The 17,402-nt window shown below is 37.5% G+C and overlaps 1 protein-coding gene across 1 annotated transcript in view; it reads right to left on the reverse strand.

Moving 5' to 3' along the window:
* Positions 1-1,513: 1,513 nt before the first annotated feature.
* Positions 1,514-17,402, reverse strand: part of LOC131685392 (uncharacterized) — a 41,349-nt gene continuing 25,460 nt past the window's right edge. Inside the window, exons 2-3 of the mRNA XM_058969094.1 lie at positions 2,262-2,696; positions 1,514-2,182 (exon numbers count right to left, since the gene is read on the reverse strand). Coding sequence (XP_058825077.1) covers positions 1,670-2,182; positions 2,262-2,696 — 948 coding nt within the window. The 3' untranslated portion in view covers positions 1,514-1,669. The remainder of the gene's footprint in view (positions 2,183-2,261; positions 2,697-17,402) is intronic.

Here is a 17,402-nt window from a genome sequence, read left to right on the forward strand (position 1 = left end):
TTCTTCTTAGAGTGAAATATAGCATAGTGTACGTTATTGTCTGAAAGTTTGATCGATCCGCTAGGTAATTTTTGTGCAAGGTTTTTTCCGTGAAGCAATTTATTCCGAAAAATGTTCAAAATTGTTGCCGGCCTATTACTCACACAGCGCAAAATTTTGCACAGTTCCACCAAATAAAAACCAATCAAAGTAATAAAAGTGCTCTATTCGATGTATACTCAGAGTGTCTTTACATTATTTCTACTAGATTCCAATCCTGTATAAACCTTTTATAAGTAAACGTGTACCTCGTTTGTAAACATGGCGTTGGCTTTTTTATTTTTTTTTTATTCAAATCGTTTATTTGATAAGGCACGTTGCGTTAGCTTAAAGGTGCCAATTTTGTTTTGTTTTACATTTTAAATTGCTTAAAACTAGGGGATTACATATTGATTTTTTTAAAATGAAACTAATGCGATTTTATAGCTATCTTATATATCTACACAAGGGGATAATATTGTTTTCGTAAGATTAGGGGAGTCATTTAGTTTTTGTGGCAATATGGTTTGACATTTTTATCAGTGAGATTATTGGAGCAAATAATGTTTAATTAAGGGGGACAATTTTTTACGACTAACTTAAAACTAGGCATAACTAGAGGGCATGATTGAATTTTGTAAAGATTCGTAATTATAGTTATTTTTGTGGGTAGTAGAGTTGGGCAATTTCAACGAGATTATATAATATAATAGTTAAAACTAGAAGAAACAAGAAGAGCTAAATGCTTCGTGATGATATTGGGGGGGGGGGGGGGGGTAGGGGTGATGGCGTTGGCTTTATTAAATTACCATAAACGGAACACGTCGCATGTGCCGAGATTATGTTGCATTTGCATTAGTTTTCTCACCATTCTAATTCAATTTTCTTACTGCATAACAATTTTTCGCAGCGCTGTCAGCTGGAAATAGTAGAATTGGAACTTATAGGGTAATGGGGCCTATTTTCTTCATTGCTAGGTTCTTGTTCTGTCTTCTGTTGGGCCTAAACTAAAGCAATAATTTTGGCTTATGCCAAACTAAACAGAAAAAATTTAAGATAACATAAGTGAAATCACGCACCCCCGCAATGTTATGGTCGGTTCGATTGATCCGGCAAGATGGCAAGACTAGACTAGAACAAACGCAAATATTTTCAACACGAACTCAGTGGCTGTGGTTTCCGGGGTTTTCTTTCATCTCTTTGTTATTATTATTATTTATACCAACCTGTTTCTTCCTGCAGAATAAGTTTCTGTTGACGCAGTGACCCAAACGGCGGCGGCGACTACGGCGCCAGTTTGAGACTAGCATAATGACAGGGTGTCTTTGCCATAATGAGAGGGCAACATTGATGATTCTGCTTATGCTGCGCCGCTTTTCGACCGAGGGTTGGTTGTTACACACTTTGCCAGACGAGAATAAGTGGGCGGACGGTAATTTGACCGATCGGGTAATTTGTCTGCGGAAGGTGATCACGAATAAAGAAAAGATCGCTCTTTGATAATTTTCTGTTAAATAATTTATATTTCTCTATGTAATATATCTAGTTAATAATAGCTTACGCACTAGTCGTAGGTAACGATAAGGTTTTGGTAAAAGTTCCCTAACATGTAATTAGCTGGTAATTTTTTGAGCACACGAGGATGTCGTCTTCACGCACGGATCGTTTCCGGCAGATCGAAGACGGTATCGTAATCATCTTCGCATTTGGTTTTCACAGCCAGATTAGCGGGCCGCGGGACGTCCAGTGGAACCGGAAGCGACTCCGGCATCACCGAGTGGTGCACGATAAGGGCACGCAGTGAGGTGAACTCCTTGTGGAATCCCTTGATCTGGTAGCCCTCGCTGGCCGTCCGTACGATCAGGTAGTGTGCGATTTTTGGTCCCGGTGGGGGTACGCGCAACGAAAGTGCGTAGCAGTCTTGTTGGGTGGCGCTCTTGCGGACGACAAACTGTCCTGGAGTTTTATTGGTTAGGAGCTCTAGCGAGAGGTCCCGGGGTAGATTCTCGTGGTACCACGATTCGTTGCACAGTCTCAGATATTCGGCTTCCTGGTCAAGATTGCTCTGAACGGAAGTGGTCTCCGAGGGCTGTTCCGGGGTGATGACCAGCGATCGGCCTTCGTCTTGTGCTGATTTCATCAAATTCAAAGCGATTTTTTTGATCTGACGGAAAAGAATGGGAAAATAAAATGTAATTAATTGATTGTTCATAGGAAGGAGGGTTTTGTTTTTGGAAACTCACCAGCGCTGGTTTATCCACACATTTCGCCAGGTTGACATCGTAATCCAGCGAGGACTTTTCCTTCTCAAGCAGACTTTTAATCTCTCTGTAGTCAACTTTTGATTTATCCCGCACCTGCTGCTGAGGGTGGTGAACCTTTTGCTCTTTGGAAAAGTTGTTCCTTTTCAGCATCCGCTTAATACACTTGTAGATCCTAGCTTTACAGGTGAGCGCGGCGGTGCGCTTTTTGGGGTGGGCCTCCGCCGAACTGGTGAGTGGTTTGTAATTATCGGCCGATGAGATGGACAGTGCTGCGCCGGGCCGTAATTTGGGCGATGGTCGGTCCAGGTCGGGGGTGGAGCAGAAGATTTCCCGCTCGACATTCGGTCCCTCCTGTTGGAAAAGTTTGTGTTCTTTGGCACTTTCGGTCGGTGAATTAATGGCACGTGAGTTGGTCTGTAATTGGAAAGAGAGCAGAGGAAAAGAATGATTAAGTGCTGCTTTGGCAGAAAGTTTGGGAGTTTTGGAGTGGTACTTGAAACTAGTTTGGGTTTGTTTCGGGATATAGAGAGAGAGAGACCACTCGTTGAATTTTTGTTTCGCTGCTGATTATTTCTTGCTTCTACACCTACAAAAGTGATGGAGGGTTCACGGGACAAATTCCTAATTAGCTGAAAAATAATACAATTTTGTAGATTCGAATTTCGAAGATGTATTATTGCAGTATTTCAGAATCGCTAAACGTTTCTCCACTCGGATCTCGCCGCAGTACACCTAATTCCTTCGGGGAAAACTAGGTGGCAACATCCAATCAAATTGTCTTCCAAATGCAAACTGTCAAAATAAACTCAACCCAATCAAATAAAGCAGAAGACTTTTTTTCTTGTCTTTTTATCGCCTCGTCCTGTCGTCCCATTTGGTAGCAAATTTACCCTCGTTTGAGGACCAGCAAAGAAAGAACCATAAGGGGGTAACTAAAGTTGATTGACTTTTAGATGTTGGAACACTACCATACGAGTGGAAAGAATAAGAATAAAATCTTTCTGTATTCTGCGAAGAAACAGAACGAAGTCGTATCGGAGTTGTACCACGTGTGTATGCAGTCTCTTTTCGAAGGGTTCCGTTCCGATCGTCGAACCGTTTAAGTCCCGCGAAAGTACCATAGGGGGAAAGGTGAAAAAAATGCATTATAGCAAAGGAACTCGTCTGCGGCTGGTTGCCTACCCTACCTGTGTAGCCTTTAATAATACTAGAGACCAACCGTAAACGAGCGCCCGTAAAGATCTTGTAATGCTGTGGCGGAAACTGTCTCGAAAGGAAATTGACAGAATCGAACAAAGGCATCAGCATTCCTTTCGTAACGGAACGAACGACCGACCGGCAGCACGAAACGATGCGATGGGACGTGCGGTGCATACCGAGCAGCGAAATTTGATGAAGGCGCTTCCTCGAAATAGATTTAGGGAATAGAATGTTTGTGGTAAGCAAATAAAAATATGCCGGCCTACTCGGTTCGTTATTGTGTAAAGTGTGTTAGCATACAAAGGTAAGGTATTTTTTTCAGATTGCCACCGCGACGACGGTGCCAACGACGATGGGAAGTGCAGCAGCTGAGTTTGTTCCCGTTCCCTGCGAAAGCAGACATCCAAGGAGGCGGTCCAAATAAATTGTGGAAATTTGAATCGATTCGATTCGAATCTATTTACCCCGGCAGTAATAATAGAAAATAAGAGATTGCCACTTCAGAGCAGCTGTGGTGGTCCTTTACGGTACCATTCCTGCAGAGCAGCGGGAACCAAACGAAGGGAAGGTATTGCACACATCGCTTCAAACTGCATCGGAACAAAACAAAGCGAAATGGCTGCGGCTGAAGGGAAAACATGTTTCAAGTGTTCTTGGGCCTAAAGCTAGGACTATACCGACTCTCTTCCCAATTCGAGTAGGGTTGCTGAAAGGAAAAGGAATCGATTGTTGTTGATATGAACAATTTTTCTGCACTTAAATTGTATGTGAACGGGACGGGATCATTGCGAAAAAGAAGCAGTCCATTAGGCTCAAGTAGCTGTGTTTACTCGAGCGATGAAGAGAAAATAAATAATGATAGGATCAGATGTTATTTTTAAATTAAATGATTGTACCGCTAGGTCTCGGTTCGGAGTGTGCAATGAAAGGGAAATCATAAACAAATTTCGGCTGGCGTTGCTTGTGCGTATGACCTGCCAGATGCAGCGTTCTCTTTCCATGAACTTTTCCGAGAAAAGTGTATTCGCGTTCATCTCGACTCGACAGAATATGATTAATTAATTGATAACTTGATTATGAGTTCCCGGGCCACAACTGTTTGCAATCAGCGTGTTTTTGTTCGTGTGTTTTTTTTATAGGAACGATGGTTGGAGCGATGTTGCGCCACGTGCAGTGTACAAACTTTGGTCGGAACTTCGACTTGTAAATACTGAACGGTATACTGCCAATATAATTGACGAAAATATGTTATTACCCTAACAAGCAGGAATGTTGACAATAAACTAATTACCGAACAATACATCGATGAATGTATTGATGTATGTATTCAAATTGGATTGACAGACATATTAAAGCAGCCGTGTCAATATTCAAATGGCATTCACCCAAATGGTATTCACCCAAATGGCATTCGCCCAAATGGCTTTCGCTCAAGCGGCATTCACACAAGCGGCATTCGCCCAAGCGGCATTCGCCCAATGACGTTCGCCCACATTAAGATAAGATTTATTTTAAAAAACAAAAAAATCGTTTTTGCGCATTACAACGAAATTTTTTTTGAAATAATGTTGTATTATGTATATTGGACCTAAAATTTATCGAATGGAACGGAAAACTATATATAGCTTAATGACCTAATTGTTTCGTTCTATTTTGACAAGATTTGGCATCTGGCCTTAAGGGAGAAGGCCATGGAGTGGTATGCCGCGAACAATGTCCAGATGATACCCAAGGACATTAGCTCTCCCAACACACCAGAGCTTTACTTAATAGTAAAATTTTGCGCAATAATCAAGCGGAACCTCGGAAGGCTTTCACGCAAATAGCATTCGCCCAAATGGCGTTCGCCCAAATGGCATTCGCCCAAATGGCATTCGCCCAAATGGCATTCGCCCAAATGGCATTCGCCCAAATGGCATTCGCCCAAATGGCATTCGCCCAAATGGCATTCGCCCAAATGGCATTCGCCCAAATGGCATTCGCCCAAATGGCATTCGCCCAAATGGCATTCGCCCAAATGGCATTCGCCCAAATGGCATTCGCCCAAATGGCATTCGCCCAAATGGCATTCGCCCAAATGGCATTCGCCCAAATGGCATTCGCCCAAATGGCATTCGCCCAAATGGCGTTCGCCCAAATGACATTCGCCCAAATGGCATTCGCCCAAATGGCAGCCGACAAAATAGCATTCGATCAAATGGCGTTCAGCGAAATGGCATTCGGTCAAATGGCATTCGCCTAAATGGTATTCGCGCAAATGTCATTCGACAAAATGGCTTTCGATCAAATGGCGTTCGGCCAAATGGCATTCGGTCAAATGGTGTTCGGACAAGGTCAAATGGCATTCGGCCATGTGGCTTTCGGCCAATTGACCCGGAACCGTCGCCTATCACTATTTTATCTCTCTTTCTCTCTCACTCGCTCTCTCTTTCTGATTACTAAAGACAATATCGAGCTCTATGCAGGATATGGAAAATATTGTTAAATTTTCTTGTAGACAGATATAAAAGAAACGTACAGAAACAACAGCTCATGTTACAAAGAAGAAAAATATCCACGGAATTTTTATACCAATAACAACTAATATCGCACAGTTTACTTTCTACTTTTGTCCGAGTCAGACCTACAACCAAGCCAAGTGAACAACAACTGGCAGCTTTTCGGTCTAGTGCATTATCTAGAGATCAAGGGAAATATCGTATTAATTTTTGCCACCATGAGTATATTTGATGAAAAAGCTCTGCTTCGACCCAACGCTACTGTCGTTGCCAAATTTGTGGCAGACCATAGTGACAACCGAAAAAGCAGCATCCAGCACCCCAAATTCACCTGAAAGCAATATCAACGAGGAACCGCATGCAGTAGACTTGGGTGCAACGCCCAACTCCTACTCTGCAGAAGGCAAAGAATTCTTCACATTTCCTTTCGATCATGCCCATATGAGCCTGCCTAGTTCTAGTTTTCCGTTCTAAGCTTATAACTGATTCGCTCCAGAATACCTATCCGTCTTTCAATTTCATTGCTTTCGTTTCTCTTAGTCTCAAATTTGCCGAAAATAGCCAACAAAATCGATACAGTTAATAACAATGACGGTTGATTTACACTGGTTACTCGTAAGTGCAAGAAGCAGGTTCTTAAACGATAATGATCGTGACATGAAAGACATGAGAGAATTAAAAGCAGGTTTCCCTTCGCGAAAGAAGGTCTCCGCACGCAGTAGAAAGTTGCATGTACGATATCCAACAGATGATCAATAACATTTCTTTATATTTATTGTAAACATATTAAAAATCCACGGCTCCGTTAAGCTATCCCTATGAGCCGTGTTTAATAAGGTATTGAGAAAAAGACAACAATTATTGTAAATACAAGAATAATTAAACAGTATTCAATTTAAGTCAAACAGATCCCATTCGTATCTAAAGGGTGTTACGATCCAAAATTGGTCAAATTCAACTTGACGCATTTTTTCAACATTAAAAAACCTGCACACCCCTAATTTTAATAATGTATGTGCGTATCATAATGATTACTGTTTGATTTTGATATTTGATCTTCAATTGTAAAAATGGCATCAAAGCAAGAGGAGCATTGGAGTAAAATTTTGCTCGTGCATCACGAAAATCCGAACTTCTCTCACACCATGTTTGCGAAATTGTTGAATGTGGTCGAATCAATTGTCACCAACGTTATAAAAGTGCTCGGTAAACGTTTGACGACAGCCAGAAAGATTAGATTGACGGTAAATCGGCTTACAGGAAGGTGGTGACTCCAACGGTCATGGAGTGGTATGCCTTGAACAATGTCCAGATGATACCCAAGGATTTTAACTATCCCAACACACCAGAGCTTTACTTAATAGTAAACTTTTGGGCAATCATCTTGCGGAACCTCAAGAAAATGCGAAAGATAGAACGTTTCACATTGATCCTAAAAGATCGATTGAAAAAATATACGAAGGTTTTGTTCGATGAACGAAAACGATATCGTGCGACTAACGAAATATTAGTGATATATACAAACATCAGTAAAATATAGAAACATTTCGGTCCAATTATAAAAAATAGTTTCGTCTTCGACGATAAATATCTTGCAATTTACACTAAATACTTAAAATTACAGGCGGACATAGAGCGTAGTTGGTAAATCAATTGCCTTGTACGCAGATCATCTGGGTTCAAGTCCCAAGCCTGTACATAGGGTTAGAGATTTATCTTAATATATTTTTCTAACCCGAAGAGGCGAATGACATTCGGATTAAAACCTGTATGGTAAAAAACTTAAAATTATGAAAATTTTCGTTCTTTAAGTCGCCATGTTTTGTGCTCGAAAATGCTCGGTCCGTGGACGAACCTATTCGTAGCAGATTTACGAATAAATTCGTTCAGCGATATGAATTTTTTGTGCATAATCATTTTATGGGTTTTTCAGTAAAAATCGTTCATATTTCGAGAGATGCTTGTAAATATTACATAAACTTTCGTATACTTCATCCAACATTTCGTAATAAGCCTGCCGAAGTCGTTTCGTGGTTTTTACGTAATAAAAATAATAAAAATAAAAATGCTTCCATAGAACTATGAATGATTTACCATAAATACGAAAAATTCGTCTATTTTTCTAAAGTTTTCTGTAAGAAACCTATTCGTAGGCGATTTACGAACTTATTCTTTCAGTACCATATTTTGTAGACACATTCCACGCACATGTATCGCTTACCTCATGAAAATAAATTTGCTAATATAAGTAAAAGTTGTTCTGAAATATGTCGGTATAGGTTTAATGCTACCAAATCAAAGAAATATAGATTTTTTTTAAAAGAATTTTATGGCGGTCGTCAATGAAAACCATTAATACATTCATGACCCGTTTTTAATAATAGAATTGACTTTTCCGTACCACACTGACAAGTTTGTAATAAAATTTATTTGGAATAATCTAAAATTCCATTTTATTGTTCACATATTGTATGGGGGCAAAAATTGACCATTTTTGCGTTGTCCCCTAACGCAAAAATCATGTTTTTCAATTTTTCGCGAAAACAAAGCACGCTATCTATGACATCTTTTCAGAAGCTATTAGTACTCATCAATACCTTCTTAAAAATGTATACAGGCCAGATTCGATTATCCGTAGGGTGCAGAAAAATTTCGCTTCAGATAATCGAATCATCCGGATAATCGAATAAAAAAAAATGTTTTTTTTCTTCATGAAATATATTTGTTATATGTTGAAAAACAATATCTAAGGTACATGCATCAATGTTTGACTTGTGGACGAATATCGATCACTTTATATTCCTGCAGAACGGTCTGCAGGGCGTCACTAAACGTTGGTCCAACAAAGAACCAGTATTGGACGATTTTGAAACATGGATTTCTTAGGGGGATGAATTTTACACACGTTACGAATATCAAAAATGCACAACTTTTTATGCGCACGACACCAAGAATCGTGCGTTCTTCAATCAGCAGCAGTATCATCATCGTCATCATGCGTTCTAGAGATATTGTTTACCGAGTCAATCAGAAATTAGCTAAATCTTGGTTCTTGGATATTTTTAGCTATAAATATGCTTGTTCAAACACATTAAGTGATTCAGTTTGTTATACACCGTCGCACAGTAAACTCTTTTCTCTTGTTTGATTGGTGGAAACATCATCCAGGATCTTCATTTGACCATTGTTCGGTGTTCTAACTAGTCGCTTAAAGGCTTTTCAGTGCATCTACTTCGTAAAGAATTACTAGCGCTGTTCTTTTCAGAGCGGTGAAAAGTACTGACTACAGGGGAGATCCTATTTTACTAGTTCCCGTGTTGGTCCGTTTCCGAATTTCTCTACAACAGAGTTTGTCAGCTTTTTGACCCGATTTTGTCAGCCACATTTAATTCCAGCCACGATGGAAATAAAGCGAAAAGCTTTGCGTAAGTGTGTTAAGAATTCAAAATTTCGATGTTCTTAAAGTATTTAAAAAGTTTCAATCTTTTTTTCAAACTGATGCGATAATAGACTGAGTATTTTAGTGTTTTATTTCATACATAATGGGGCTCACAAAATCGGTCATTGTATTCATTCTAAAAACTACAGAGAAAATCACAGGCATCTACAGGAAAATGTAGTTTGTAGCCAATTAGGTGCATCAAATTTTATAGCACACCGCATTGAATTGTTTGTTGATTAAACGAAATCTCTTTATTTTCCCAAATTATTTTAATTTTCAATAGTTTAAAATTTTGTGCTTCCAGGAAATGTAGCTGATATCAATTTATTTTGATTTTTGTATTTAAATATTGAGATAGAAAAAAGTTTTTTTTGTGAAAAATGCGAAATTTCTGTATTTCTATATTTTTGTGAGAACGTAAAATTCCGTAGCTAGTATCGATTGGTGTACGAAAATATGTAAGTCATCGCATCGAATTGAAAATTATGTGCTAGTTAACTTTCTTTAGGTGTTAACTTTTTGTAACGAATAAGGTGTTAGCGGGTCATATTTACCCCAATTTCGAACTCAGTTTTGAGACACATTTTCAACCAACTCTATATGAATTGGCACTTACATTGTATGTTGGAGTGTAATGTAAATTTTCAGTTTCTGGTAAATATTACCGTTTTTCACCTTATTGGTCAGTGGGAATCGGTGCCGAAGGGAGTCATGTTTGGCTGATTCCGGCGGTATACTATTGTACCCCCAATAATGGCATCGGAATCGTAATGCGGGACATCCAAGATCGATCGTATCATCTACAAAATTAATATATATTCTCATTTTTGTTTTGTTTGTGTTTATTATTAGTATTCTGTCAATAAACCTGTGATTTATGATGCCGGTTCTGCATTAGGGTGTCCCAAAATGACATCATGTTAAAAAGTCATCGGGCTCACATCCTAAATGAAAGGTTAGGGTATCAGGACCACTTTCTTCTTCGGAGTGAATTTGCTAAAACGCTCCCTATTGGGGGCGAATTTTGATTTTTTGAAAAATGGGCCGATTTTGGGTAAAATTTCAAATGCCTACTTATGGAAGCGCTTCTGAACTGTCTTAGATTTTTTTCAGCATTTTTTTATTTTTCTGGAGATCAAAATGGAGAAGTTTGGTTAGTTTAATTGTACAAATTTTGAAGTATAAGGGCGGCAGAGCCATTAAAACTTAGTAAAAAGTGTAGTTTTTGGTGTTTTTCATTAGTTTTTCTTCAAATTTTTAAAGTATAGAGAACACTTCAAATAGTTGAGCCGAAAAAGGGGCGTAATTTTGTTGAAGAAAGTGTATAGCCACGATAAAAATGGTATGAGTTATATAAGTTTTTGTTATATAACCTTCGACATTTTGAGCAATTCATCAAAAATAATAATGTTCCAAAAAATAAAACAATTGAAATGTGCTTAGACCACATATTATTTTTTGGAAAATAGAAGGAAAATGATTTAAATCGTCGTTTTCTGTTTGTCTTTGGTGCGTCAGGATCGGGTTTAATGCGAATTTGATGATTTTTTGTACCATCAATTATAAAAATAATGAGAACTTTATTAATGATGCCAAGTCTCAAATTATTTTTAGAAAAGTTAATTCACCATAATTACTTCTTGGAGGCTTTTTTACCAAAATTATTGTACTAGAAGATACGCTGTATTCTGTTGTAAAACTTTTTCGAAAATGCAAAACCTTCAAAATTGACTATTTCGGAATTGTGTGATCTAAAATGTAAAGATAAGCTTTTCAACATTCACCGCACCCTTCTGCATTTTTCTTCACTCTAATGTACCTAACATGGAATGAGACTTCATATAGAAAATCTGAATACGTTAATCAATTCGGCATACAAATATACGCCATAATTTGCCACTAACTCCACATATTTGTTAAATTTTCATGATTTTCAAACCCACTAGGTGGTTATTAATATACTAAAAAATTTAAAAAAAATCGTCTGATGATCATAAAAACCGATTCTGATGTAGTAGAGACAAGAATAAAACGCCATTTTTCATCATTTTCCTACTATTTTACGAAAAACAAAATGCGGACTAAGCACACTGAAATTGCTTTATTTTGTAGAACAGTGTTATTTTTATGAATAGCATAAAATGTCGAAAGGTTATCAAGCAAAAACTTGAATAACTCATACCCCACTAGCTGTAGCTATACCTTTTCTTCAGCCAAAATACGCCCCGATATTTGGCTCAACTACCATTAAGGGAGAGATCTACTTTCTAAAAACGAAAAATAATCAAGTTTTTTTACTACATCTATCAGTAAATAAACTATCTAAGGATAAATCAACAATTTCAGCACAGAGTTCGAAGTGATATAGATAATGAATGGAACGCATTAGAATGCCAAATAAGTATGAGAGCGCGCGGAAGAATTTGGTCATAGGGAATAACACTCACTCGTCCTCCTGAAACATTCTTTCAAATTGGCGGAATAATTATTGACCACTTGGAACTATCCACCAAACATCTTAATTTAACGCAGCTTTTTAATGTTTTTATAGCACGTTAAATTCAAAATATTATACTGAGGATACGCATTTCTTAGAATTCGCTAATAAAAGATACAATTCCACGAAATTCTTCAGTTTTCTATCATTCAGATAATTCAATGACAAACCAGCCATCTGACTCATAAGACCGCAATTGTGTGAAATTTCAACGATTTTTTGTATACTCTAATATATCGAAATTTTCAAAAAGCTGGATCATACCCTTCTTTTCCAAAAATTGCGTAAAACGGCTACATTTTGATTAATTTCCGCAATAATAAGTGTCGTCTTGCAGATCTATGAGTAGAAACAGTTGTACAGCCAGCTAGAGGTTGAACTGGAAGGGCGATATTCTCTTTCGAAATGTTTATTTCAACCGTATTTATACTAGAACAACAACTTTATATACAATATGTAAATACAATAACTGCTCGACTGAGTATAATCGTTTGACAGTCTTACCTTGGTTGAGTTGCTACAGAGTCACATTTGTGTAGTCGTAACGCAACAAGAAAATAAATATTGAACCACACTATGACGTTTTTTATCTGCCCTAATCAACAGTCAATTTTATTTTCAAGATTTTATAAGGTCAAAAAACAAAGTCAGTGCACCAAAATTACATGAAAAAAACTTATTTGGTCAACAAAATAAAAAAAAAATTGAGTCACCCTAACAAATAGTTCATTTTATTTCATATATTTTCCGATGTCAATAATGTATTATATCAATCCATATTAATTAGATTTCTAAATATCATTCCTTAACAAAATTAACAAATAAATCTTATCAAATTACCTTAGTGTGGATTCCCGCTCATTGCTCCATACCGGGTAATGAGAGAGCGGATAATTTAGCCAAAATAGGAGCATTGGACGGTGACATCTATGAAAGACCTATTGCCTTCAATGAATTTTATAGCGCTTCTCGTCAGAGGACGCTTACTAGTTGGCAAACATCATGGGACAATGGAGATCTGGGACGGTGGTTGCACTCAATTATCCCTAAAGTATCAACGAAGGCATGGTTCAAAGGGTTGGATGTAAGTCGAAACTTCATTCGTGTGATGTCTAGGCTCATGTCCAACCATTATACGTTGAATGCGCATCTCCGCCGTATTGGGATCGCAGAAGATAATCAATGTGCTTGCGGAGAGGGTTACGAAGACATTGAACATATTGTTTGGTCTTGCACTGAATATCGTGAAGCCAGATCCCAATTAATAGACTCCTTACGAGCCAGAAGAAAACCACCCTATGTTCCTGTTCGTGATATCCTCGCTTTACGAGATCTTACATACATGGGCCATATTTATCATTTCCTGAAAACAATAAATATTCAAATATAATTATCCCCACAATGTTTCTAGTTTTTTCCCTTGCTACCCACAAACAATTTAGATTTCTTCGCAGTTAGTTAAGTTGGATAAAACGATATAAATAAAAAAAAAAAATAAACAAAAATTAGAGAAAAACTATCAATAGGTTTACAATGAAATTCAAGAAAATAGAGTATAAATAAAAATATTCAAAAGGATGATTATCCTCAGTGTTAGCAGTGTTAGAAAGTGAATTTTTATTATAACGTGATAGTCTTAACTTTTGTAACATTTTATGTAAAAAAACCCCGGCGTAAAAAAGCTTTTGCAAATGCCGCGTCAAATAAACGTTTTATGAAAAAAATATCATTTGTCAAATACACATGAAGGCGAAACTAGAAATACATCTGGTTTGGTATTTCAAACCTTATTTTGAGTTATTTACAGGTTTAGAGGTAACGTACATCACTTTGTTTGAGCTTCAACAAATACTTCAGTCGCGTTAGAGGACAACACTAAATATGCGACCGTTTGTGTTCATTTTCGTGTTGTCCCCTAATGCAGCGTTCGCAGCCTTCGTGAAAAAAATTTCCTAAAAACTCGAAAATCTAAGTATACAGTATTGTTCTGTAACTATCGATGATCAAATTTGTAGAACAAATAGATGCTCTAAAGTCTAAAGACAGAGCAGGTTTTTTGATAAACACAAGTGTAGGTTGGAAAGTCAATTTTTGCTCAGTTGTCCCCTAACGCGACACCTCTCAGAATGAAAGGACAACCTGAAAAATAACAAACCCATAACAAAAAGGTTGTATTAGGACTTTTAAAGTATTCAATTAAGTTTATTGAGCATACATCGTAGGATTTTTCAAACGGCGAGCTGTTTACAGTTGCATGATGCTTGTGAACGTTGTCCCCCAACGCTGGACTGTGTCTGTATATGGTGAAACTGGATAATATAAAGTTCAGTTTCAGCGATACACATTTTATCCTTCAGCAACCATTCTTGATTGATCCAATCCTCACTGCCGAAATGAGAAATGCGGTACTTAGTTTCTACAGCACAGAATGGAGAACAACGGTATTGGGATGTCTATTGGCACCTTTACGTAGAAAATATACATAGAGTGCGCTACATGCTTGAGGTGGATGTTTTGCCTATGAGCTGTCAAATTGGTTGTGAATTTTTAAAAGTTTCTTTATTCACCTAAAAAACTTAAATTAAAACGGAAGAAAACTAATTTCCCTTGAAATTGCAATTTATTTTTTCTGTAAAAGGATATCTTTAAATTTTTCTTTCGGAACCGGTTAACACCACTTCGTAGAATGTTTTATATGCTCGATATGAGAGCTAATTTTTGTTAAAAGTGTATTTATATTTGTTGCTTTTTCATGGATTGTTTAAATATTCTTAAATTGGACGGTTGCAAAACCTAAACCTAAAAGTAAAGTACACATATTTTTAATAAAATTTCTTGTTTAACTTTATTTATCTTATTCTTCCTCTCCGAGCCTATTATTTACCATTACTGATGCATATTTAAAGATAAAATATCAAAAACTTATAACAAATCAGTGAGGGTAGATATGAAAAATACTCAAACATCCACTCCATCTTGTTTACGCTATTAATCTGTAGATGTCGTAGCAGGTAATTGAGATTTGTAGCAAACTGTCAATAACTCAATTCACATGAACTTAACACGACAGTTAACTGTTTAGTTTTCCGTTTATTTTGCGAACCTTTCGTGACTGTTATCACAGAGAGCAGACATCCATGTTGGAGGTGATAAAACCATTGCCTTTGAGTAGGCCATACATTTTTACACAAATTTAATGCTTGAGACCAGAGTTAAAAATAATCGAAGCTCTTTTTCGACGGCTGAAAATGAACCTGCTGCGACTCGTGGTCAATAGAAAAAATATTTATTCAATAATCCATGTTATTCAATCAGTTGAATGTTGTACAATAATATTCATTTCACTAATTGAATACTTTACGATGACGTCACAAATGAACTGAGTGTTCATTTTTGACAGTTCGCTTGTAGTGTTTACATGGACTTAACAAAATTCTTTTCGATTTGCTTCGAGCGAATTTAGTCGTCCACAAATTTTTCTAAGTCCATGTAAACAGTACAAGCGAACTATCAAGAAAAGTGAGGTTAACTAGAACCTAATTATCTAGGCAAATGTTTTCAAATGCCGGTAAAGCATGCAAAATAAAAATTATCGTTTACATTGTGCCAGGGCTCACTTTAATAGGTTTGATTCGTTGCTGCACGTTCGCTTCGTGTAATAATCGGAGACGAATGAAAATCTGAAAGGATGAATGGGCGGTTTGTTCGTTTGACGTTTACAGCTGCGTCACTGAATATTGAAAATGAATGCGGCTGAATATGATCAATTTTCATTCAATGAATTTGAATATTTGTAACTCTGCTTGAGATGGGTCATAATAAAATATTGAAAGGGTTGAATTCCTACATTCGTCAACATTTGTTCAAATGTTTACACAAGTTTTATTAACATATGTGTTCGATCATGGATGTCTGTGGTCATACCAATGCAGATTTGAAATTTTCCATCGGTTTGGTTTCTCGTAATGAAAAACAAAAGTCTCAACTTTGAAACAAGGCCATAAAAACTTCATCGGACGTAACATAAAACATAACTATTTAATTTTCAACGAAACTATTATCATAAACCTCGCCCGGGTACACTCCTTTTTTCCCGAGTAAAGTGTTTTTCGTGGAACGAAAAAAGCTAATCAATATAAAAGTGTGTACCTACATCATAGCATGCCACATCGAACGACGATTAGCGTAACGAATTGAGGCATAATTTATTGGATCGAGAATCGAGAAGGGTGCTTGAATAGACTCTTGGTTCGCTGGAGTTCACCAATGCTAGCATTTACTGCGTATCATTGTTCACTTACGCATCCCTCCATGCGAAGAGCCTCTCGAGGCTGATAAGTGAACAAAATGAAAAGAAAAACCTATAAAAAAAATAACGATCACCCTTTTCGGTCGTACTCTTTATCCTTTTTCAGTGATACCGGTGGACGGTAGAACCTTTTTTTTCCCAAAATGAACTAGGGGAGATGTGCGTTTTTATGGTTTAGTAATCGAACGTGTATTAAAAATGTTTGCTTAATATAATTCTGAATTTTAACTATTTAAACTATTCTAATAGGTTTGAAAATGTAACGTTTACCAGCGTAATATTTTTTCCAAAAATTATGACTTACGCCACGAAAAACATAGAAGAAAAAACGAGTACCTACCCTCTCTATATGACATGCATGAAAGAAGATTTCAATCGTTTCGGGAATCTTTTCATGACCTGTAGATTGATGTAGGAATTTATCTGTTTGTCTTGTCTTCGCCACGTCGTCTGGACCCGGACCACCACTCCGCTCAGACCAACCACAATTTCAGTTACGTCCCGATGAATCATTCCGATGAATTCGAACCGAAGAAGAACCTTTTTTCTTTGGAAGATCTAGGGTAATAAAGACTCGCCCGGATAGTAGGCGGTTGTATCCCGTATGTATTAATAGTACAAGGGAATCCATCGTAGGAGCCAACGAACGAGGTGGGAAGATCCGAGATAAGGAATTCTCCGGTATCTTTGATTTTTATTACCCTTGACACTTTGCTTGCTGACCCGAAATTGTGATGGCACACTGCACACCAGACACCTTTCCACACTTTTAGGGAACGTGATAATTTCCCTTCTCGACGACTAATTTATTGATGGTTGACGTTTAGAAATTAGGAATTTTCACTCGTGACGGTGCACAGACCTTAAGGAATAATTATTTTTATCTTAACGAAGTGTACAATAAATTGTCCGATCCCTCGACGACCATAGTCAAAACAAAAACCAACTCAAATGGTCGCATTAAGATAATAGCTGAGTAACATACCACGTGCTACATCGGCTGCATTAGGAGAGCATCGTGTCTAATTGGATAAGCTGCAGCTAATCCGTGATCTAGGCAATGGTTTTAACGCCTTGCAAATGGCGCAGTTCAATTGGAATACAACACACCCGTCGAGTGGGCAGCCGAAATGGACACTCTTGTGGTTCTTCGGGCACCGAGTTGGACTTCCGA

This window comes from Topomyia yanbarensis, chromosome 2 (genome assembly GCF_030247195.1).
Source record: "Topomyia yanbarensis strain Yona2022 chromosome 2, ASM3024719v1, whole genome shotgun sequence".
Taxonomy (NCBI): Eukaryota; Metazoa; Arthropoda; class Insecta; order Diptera; family Culicidae; genus Topomyia; species Topomyia yanbarensis.